The sequence below is a fragment of the Odontomachus brunneus genome, unplaced genomic scaffold (assembly GCF_010583005.1).
Source record: "Odontomachus brunneus isolate Ranch 3 - 2012 unplaced genomic scaffold, Obru_v1 Obru_scaffold_283, whole genome shotgun sequence".
NCBI classification, from domain to species: domain Eukaryota; kingdom Metazoa; phylum Arthropoda; class Insecta; order Hymenoptera; family Formicidae; genus Odontomachus; species Odontomachus brunneus.
Genome location: NW_022639733.1, coordinates 211,984 through 220,380, shown reverse-complemented (window position 1 = coordinate 220,380; position 8,397 = coordinate 211,984). Strand labels below are relative to the sequence as shown.

Genomic DNA, 8,397 nt, shown 5'->3' with positions numbered 1-8,397 from the left:
GAGTCGATGACGAACTCGAACAATGTCGATAATGCAGAGACGATCGTCACATAATCACACTATGCTTTTCGTATTTTTTGTATATGTATACAGAACTTATATGAATATGTGTTGCTTTGTTTTATCATATTAAATAGAAAATCTAACTATATATGTATAGAAATTTTTTTGTAAACTTTTTTGATATTCATAAGCTTCCAAATGCAAATGCGAAGGTAGAGCAATGTTCTTCAAAATTTTTCTGTTCGGAGCATCTACACTTTCGATATGTATAAGCTGTGGAACTTTTGGATTAGGCAAATATTACGCTGACAGCTTGAGATTTTATATTCAAAATTTTTTGTTCGTTTTCGTTACATATCGAGCAATGCTCCTATTTATTTTTGCACGTACTTTCATTGCATAAAAGCTTTTGTAATTTTGTGTAATCAATACGACGTAAACTTTGCAGAAAAATGTCAGTGTTCTGTCGGTAAAGTTTTTAGTTTCAGTATCCCCTTAATATTTTTTTTCCTCCTAATATTTCTGTTTAAAGTTATTTTATCCTCGTGTTAATTTCTTCACAGTAAAGAGATATAATGTGTGAAAAGATCGTACAGACTTATATATATTTGTACAAAAAAATATACATATGTTTTCTTTATTTAGGATTACTCAACCATTAAGTTGGGCCGGAAAGACTGAAAACTTTGACTGGAATGAATATTTAGAAACGTTCCATGCTAATCCTACATCCGAAAGCTTGTTCAGCATTCGCGAGAGTGCTGCTGAAGCAGGCTTCGAATGTGGCATGAGACTAGAGGCTGTCGATTTGGAACATGAAGATGTGATATGCGCCGCTCACATCACTAAGATCGTCGATAATCTCTTATGGATAAAATTAGATAATTACGAACATTGCCGACCAGATCATATAGTCGACATGCATTCCTTGGAAATCTTTCCTGTTGGATGGTGCGAGTCAAATCATTATCCGCTGAAACCACCAAGGGATTATGTTGAAGTGTGTAAAAAGCTGCAAATATCTGTAAAAGAGGAAAAAAACAATGTTTTGGACATACCGATATCTGAACCACGATCTTCACTTTGGTGCCCAAAAATATACTTTAATTACCGATGCTTCACAGGCCCGATGATTTCAAAGGGCAAACTAGCGACTCTTCCCAAGGCAGTAGGACCCGGACCAGTTATATTGGTTATGCGAGAAGTTTTGTCCATGATTGTGTCCGTTGGCTATAGAAGCGCTAGAATACTGAAGGTATTACAGTGTGATTCCAAACCAGACCCCGGCTATCACTTGGAAGTTTTGAAGGCAAAGCACAAGAATAATACTTATCGTGCGAACGTAGCCATTGTTACATCCGGAGATATGGTAGCAGACTTTTGTCGGGGTATATGCAAGAAATTAATGGTATGCCCAAATTTATTCGGTCCGCTACACATTTCGGAAAATCAATGTCCCGATGAATGCTACAAAACCTCTAAGACTAAGTATAGTAAGTATATTTTTTGTAGAAGTATATATATATGTTGTGTATCGCAATTCGCGTAATAGCGAATTTATACTGTTGTTTAGCGTCTTATTAAACGTATTAATCGACACTTTCAGCAGCAACAGTTGGAACTGGAAAAAGAGGAAAGCCTAAAGGATATACGAGTATCATGGTGCAAAAACCAAAACCTTGGAGTAGAAGGCGTAAAAGAAGGCGAGGTAGATGGGTGAAACATAAAGAAGTTCATGATGAATACGATCACGAAGAGGATATCTCATTTATGTCATTAGATCTGGCAAAGCATGTTTCAAACAGTCTCGAAGAGTCGTACGATGGGAGACAACCACTCTCAGAAATAGATATCATGATACAAAAAGGATTAGAAAAGTCCGACAAATCGGATGATTTTAAGACTGAAACACCTTCCAGTAATGTCTCAGAAGATTCTGGTAGTTCGTTTATCGACAGAAAGACGCGGGACAGGGGGCCGTGCAGTCCTCCCAGTTTAAATTCTAAACAACATTCCACGAAATTTAGGCAAAATTCTGGAATCACTAGAGGAAGCCTTAAGAGGGAACGAGATTGGGACACAAGTATAGAATCCGATTGCTCTGAAGCAGATGCCGAATACGTGAGAATGCAAAAGACGCAACGGCGGCCAAAAACACGAAAGCTCGATTCGAATCCTCTATTCTGGTCCGTAGACGACGTGTTTCGTTATCTTAGAAAAACGAGCGATTGCAAAGATCTTGCGTATCGCGTCAAGGAAGAGGTGAGTATATAATAGCATTATATTCAGTATATAATTGTATTATATTCTGATCGCATGTTTTCATAACATTCATGACACTTTTCTGCTTTTCAGGAAATCGACGGTCTTGCATTTTTATTGCTAAACCTTCCTTCTCTTACTCAACATATGAAATTGCGAACGAGTGCGGCTATGAAGCTTTGCCGACATGTGGAACAAGTTAAGGTTACCTTCTTTCTGCGGCACATTAACGAAGTAGAGCCTGAGTAATACCAAATTGTCTAAACGATAATTTCGTGATGTAATTTGCTTTCTTCGTTTGTGATATAAGTGTGTACAGTTATGTATTCACGAGATCACGAGATAAAACGAAAAGAACATGTATTATATTTATATAGTGTAATATTATTAACTTATATTAGATGATAAGAACATTATTTTTAGATGTATTATTTTTAAGTACGCAAGTAATGAAAACACGTAGAAAACTGCATGTAATTCAACACAACAATATTTCTTTATGCAATCGAAATTTATATTGTGCTTTATTTAATTATTATTATTGATTTTACAATTAAAGCAGTAAATACATAAAAACTAAAGCTTGTTTTTCAATTCTCTTTACGTTTAGCAGTCACAGGTTCTGATACAAATATAGATTATAGCCATTTTGAATAATTTAAAAATAAATATGTAAAATTTCTATGATGTACATATATATCAGCACAAAACTTATCTTTAAAAAAAAGGTAAAAAAAAGGTAAAAAAAGCGTCAAGTGCAAGCGCTATATAAAAAAATAAACTGTTCTACAAAATAATATCACAAGATATTTGCGCGAAGTGAATTTGACAAATTAACAACATTATGTTTTTTATTTCCTTATCAGATACTTATTATAGAACTATTCTTTTATTAGAAAAAAAATAAAATTAAGATTTATATAAAAAAATATCTTTCGTACTTGGATTGCAATAAAATGCACTAGAATTCTAAAGTAAATTTATATATATTTTAATAAACTAGACATACTATTTCAAGCAGATAATACCCGTATCAGTCTATGGATTGAGAATTATAGTCGGACCAATCAAGATTTAAATTGATCTTATGGCAATTCTCAATTCATAGTCGAATATAACGGTCGATAATACACGAATCTCCAGATGCGTCTCGCGAGTTCATAGCAGTCCGCCGAGAGCATTGCTCGGTAAATCAAAATTGCCGGGCTCTAATTCCAAGATGGCTGCCTCGCACCGCGAGGTGCTGCCATCGCGCAGACGGCCACGGCACTGCGGCGCGCTTCACGCGAAGGACGCGCAGTTGAATCGGAGCGCTCGTAGCACGTAGACGACGTCACTCGACACGATGACGTTCAGATGTTTCGCGCGAGCCGACGAAGTGACGTGCGTGAGAGAGCGGGTGTTGCGGTGAGAGGAGCGACGCTTGAAAACGGGCTGCGACAGAAAATCGCTTTCAGTAGCGGGACGCGCTCCGTATCGGATGGGTGGGTAGTCCTCGTTGTTGTTCTCGCGCTCGAGTGCACGCGGAACGCGTAGAGAACGATCGAGTGAATGAACGAGTACGCGTACGACGACACGTCGCGACAAAACGCGATGCGCTTGTTTTACCACACTGTCGGCAAGAGCGACGAGTGATTGATCGGCGCGCACTGCAGCAGCAGCAGCAGCAACAACAATAACGACACGCCAGTAGCGAGCAGCCGTGACTTTCAACATGTCCATGAAGGTGAGTGTCGACGAGTCGAAGGTACGCGAGGATACGCTTCGTGCTCTCTCTGTCATCGCGATTTTCAGGAAGCGGATTTACACCTTCTGAAAGCTCTCTGGACGCGGGTGCTTCTCCATTTTTCATTTGTCTTCGATTCAATCGAATTTCAGCGCTTTCTCTCTCTCTCTCTCTCTCACACTCTTTCTCGTGCACGTCGCGCAATTTCCACTCGGACTGTACCTTTTTTGCAATGTTTTTATTGTGTCAGGCGATTCACCTTTTTTCAGAAAGAGAGGAAGAGAGAGACAGAGAAAAGCCGTCGTTTTATCAGTTGTTTACGGCAGACTAGAGGTCGCAATATCGCCAAATTTTTCGAATGATCGCGCGATGGCGAATGACTTGGGCGTTATTGTACGCCTTTTTCGTATTGTTCATTTGTAAACGTGGCCATTTAGTTATTGCGCTTCGATCTCTGATTGGTCGACTTTCCTCCAAAGAGAACGCCGTTCCTCTCGATCACTCTTCTCTCACCGTGTGTTTTTCCTTCGCCGCGATTGTACATCTTTACGCGATACCAATTTGCGTATCGAGCGAGAAAGAAAGAAAAAAAGGAGAGCCCGTGTTCGACCTCAACGTGTCGACGAGGTACACACGCGTCGTATCTTTTTATTAGCGCGTTATTCGCAATGAGTGAGGCGCACCTGCGAGCGCGATTAAAAACAAAAACCGACGCGGTTCGCGACGAGGCCCCGCTTAATCGCCGTCACTTTTCCGAATTCTTCCTTGCGGGTGTACTCCTTGCGACGAAATGCCGGCTAACGTTGTGAAATCCTGCAATAAGACATTTTCCGCGCCATCGAGCGCACCGATCCAACGGTAAGCGCGTTCCGCAATTTTATGTCTGCGATCCGTGACGCGCGCGCTCGGAATCGGTAAATCGGCGAATAACGGGCGGGCTTGTGCGCCAACCGGCCGATTTTCTCCATCTCCGCGTGGAATTTCTCGAAACACTGTGGCGCGAGAGTCTCGTTGGAACGTGGATAACCAAAACCCGTATCGATGGTCGCCACTTGAGACTTAAAATGCTAAATAAATACGATGAGATCTTAGATTTTTTATTTATTTCTTTTACTTAAATCATACATAATATGTGTGACATTACATTTATAATCACGATTCATTCACAAAAATTCATATCTACCTTTGCATTCAAATATCTCATTTATATAGTAGAATATCTCATCTGATCAAGTTTTAAGTAACGACTATTGATACACTGAATTAAGATAATTGAAAACTTATTTGTAGGATATAAAGTTTATTTCTGTTTAAAATAGAATTTATTTTTGTGAAAGAAAGTTTATTTCTGTGAACAAACTTTGACAAATAAATTTTCAGATATTTTTATTCTCAGTGTAGCTTCCACACTTGACTGACGCAACTAGATCTAAAACGTAAAAATCTGTCGAGATACGCAGGCGTTTTTGTGCGATTGTTTTCTTTTGTCGTCAAATTCGCGAGAGATGTTTGCGACAGGTGTATCACTTACATCAAAGTCGTTCCGTAAACATCGAAAACGAAGGTCAAAGTCAATCAGATTGTTGTCGCGGGAGACGTTGAAAATGTTCACGTCGTGTTTACCGTTAAATCGTAAAATAAGGATCGGAAAATAAGGCCGGTCTTTATTTCGTCCAGAGAAATATCGGCGCCGTGTGCTGATGACAGCGGTGAAAATTATGAAGGCGCTAAAAATATTTGGCCAGAGTTTCTTCAGCGTCGTTTCAGTGAGTTACATGCATATTTACGGATACATTTATATTACATTATACCGGCCAACGGCTCGTACTTCCGTGCCGGATTCGGTATGGCAACGTTTTCCATCGTTTCGCCGTTGTTCTGACACGATATCTGTACTCGCTCGAAACTGTGTAGAGACAAATTCTCCGGGCAAAAATTAAAGGGCTATAATGGTCTAATAAGTAATAAAAATACTGAGGAAAGAAGGTACTTGGAAAATTTATTTTTATGAAATGAGGTTTATTTCTGTAAAACAAACTTTCATTTCACCAATAAATTTTCAAATATTTTTTTCCCAGTGTAAAATTAAACGAAATTAATTAATCCAAATAATAAAAATGAACAATTAATCCGAACGAATCAGAATTATCATATCAAATTAACACGATTGACGTGAAAAAAGCACTTAAAAATTTATTTGCGAAATATAAAGTTCATTTCAAGAAATAAATTTTATTTCACAGAAATGAACTATATAACTTTATATAGAACTTAACTGAATATAGAACTTTATATAGACAAATATTTCAGTCTTTTTTTTAGATATTTCTTAAGTATGAATATATAGAAGTGTTTCATGAAATATTGATTTGCGTGATACATATCTTTTGCGAGATGTGCTTCTTGTCCTTGGGACACACCACACAGAAAAATATGTACTGCATTCAAGTAAATATTACTTGTTTTGGGTATTTTGTAAGTTTTGTAGTTCTGAAAAAAAAATATTTTAAAATTTTCGTGAAGGTAAACATTTATTTCACAAAAATAAACTTTATATCCCATAAATAAATTTTCAAGTTTAATAATATAATGATATAACAGTATAGTTTTATAATATTTTTGAAAAAAAGAGAATAAATTCTTCCTCTGATGATAATTATAAACTTTTTTCGAATTTGCGATGAATATATCTTAAGATTATTATCAAGAAAATATTTTCCGATAAAGGTAACTTAAAAGAAAGAAAGTAAACTGAGTAATTTTTCTCAGCAGTAAAATAATATTCTTTTCTGTGTATGTGAAATCTAATAAGGAAATTATATACGTTTTGTCGGTTAAGTGTTAAATTCTTTCTAAATTCCGAGATTAATTTCTTTGATAAAATGCTTGAAAACATTAAATCCTTTCGACTTTGTATGGTCTAAGGTTTGATGGAACATCTGCTCGGGTTTCTTATCGATTGCGGTTTTTCTTAACAACCGGCACTTTACGCAATCAACGAAGCAAAAAAGCCCATTAGTATCTAATCGATTATTTTTTACTTTTGCAGAAGGAATCGCCTTGGGACGTGGAGTTGCACTTAGCGGCGGCACGTGGGGATGCTAAACGCCTTCGCGTCTTGCTGGACTCCGGACGCGTCCACGTTGATTGCAAGGATAAGGTGAGTATCGCATTATCACCCTTATTTATCACGATAAAATCTAGAAAAGACATTATTATTATCTACTGGAAAGTTTTATTGCGAGGGTAAAATATTATTAACGAAAAACCCTTAATGGAGTCCAATCAGACTGATCAGCCAGAAGTCGATGCACTGACAAAAAAGATATTTGAAAATTTATCTGTAACATGTAAAGTATATTTGCGCGAAATAGACTTCTATCTCGCAAATAAATTTACAAATATTTTTTCTCAATGCACGATTTCAAGTAAGAAATCAAGATATTTTTACTTCTTTTTGACTTCTTTTACTGATTTTGTCTGATCGCTCGAGAGGAACGTGTACGATGTTACCGTCGGAGGCCAGCTCGAAACTACCGACTTGTTTCGCGATCGAAATCGCGAAAAGTATTAGTCTAACGACGGTTCGGCGATTTTATGGCAGACGCGTGATTTACGGCCGCCGGTTTTCTCTCCTCGCTGACGGTCGGTCTCATTATGCAAACGACGAGGCGATGCACGAGGAGCGAGCAGCGTAGGTAACGTTACTCCTCTCAGCGTCTTGAAAGTGGTTTATTAGATCACACGCGCGGACACACTAATCGTGCCACTTCGGCAATGGAAGTTGCGTTTTACTAGCGTGTTTTTGCGAGCTTTGTCCATATGGAATCGTGCCGAGCCGAATCTAGTGTCACGATTCTGTTCGATTGTCGTGAATGTAATCGCCGATCCACTCGTCCTTGAACGCAGTCATATCTAAAAAATGTTAATGATAGCAAAAATTATAAATTGCACATATAATATTACATATTTTACACACACACACACAAACATATAATATAGATGTAAAATATATATATATATATATATGAGCAATATATATAATATATATAAATATATAATATATATGTTATATATATATATATATATATATATATATATATATATATATATATATATAACATGTTTAATAATATTTTGTATAAAATTAAAAAATATATATATTAAAAGTTATACAATTTATCATACATACAAATATAATTATATGCTATAATAATCCTTCAACTGTTATCTAACAAAGAAGAAAAAAGACGTCAAGCTTTCAGCAATGATAAACGGAAACGTCCGTTTCTACGCACAAATTCACGCTTAAACGTAACGTATTATCATAGTCGTATATTAACTCGTGTGTTAGTAAAAAAGAAAAAAGACAAACCTAGAATTATCCTAATAACTTGCTAGGAATC

General features: G+C 36.9%; 2 protein-coding genes and 1 long non-coding RNA gene across 3 annotated transcripts in view; 2 read left to right on the top strand and 1 right to left on the bottom strand.

Annotated features, from left to right (window-relative positions):
* LOC116853168 (scm-like with four MBT domains protein 2) overlaps nucleotides 1–2,846 on the top strand; it is a 4,737-nt gene extending 1,891 nt beyond the window's left edge. Inside the window, exons 4-6 of the mRNA XM_032834096.1 lie at nucleotides 586–1,496; nucleotides 1,610–2,265; nucleotides 2,359–2,846. Coding sequence (XP_032689987.1) covers nucleotides 586–1,496; nucleotides 1,610–2,265; nucleotides 2,359–2,514 — 1,723 coding nt within the window. The 3' untranslated portion in view covers nucleotides 2,515–2,846. The remainder of the gene's footprint in view (nucleotides 1–585; nucleotides 1,497–1,609; nucleotides 2,266–2,358) is intronic.
* A 729-nt stretch (nucleotides 2,847–3,575) lies between these two features.
* The window catches only part of LOC116853158 (ankyrin repeat domain-containing protein 29), a 19,907-nt gene continuing 15,085 nt past the window's right edge, over nucleotides 3,576–8,397 (top strand). The window contains exons 1-2 of the mRNA XM_032834065.1: nucleotides 3,576–3,991; nucleotides 7,041–7,151. Of these exons, the coding sequence (XP_032689956.1) occupies nucleotides 3,980–3,991; nucleotides 7,041–7,151 (123 nt within the window). The 5' untranslated portion in view covers nucleotides 3,576–3,979. The remainder of the gene's footprint in view (nucleotides 3,992–7,040; nucleotides 7,152–8,397) is intronic.
* Nucleotides 7,146–8,397, bottom strand: part of LOC116853159 — a 10,064-nt gene continuing 8,812 nt past the window's right edge. The window contains exon 4 of the long non-coding RNA XR_004379914.1: nucleotides 7,146–7,906. This is a non-coding gene — a long non-coding RNA (uncharacterized LOC116853159). The remainder of the gene's footprint in view (nucleotides 7,907–8,397) is intronic.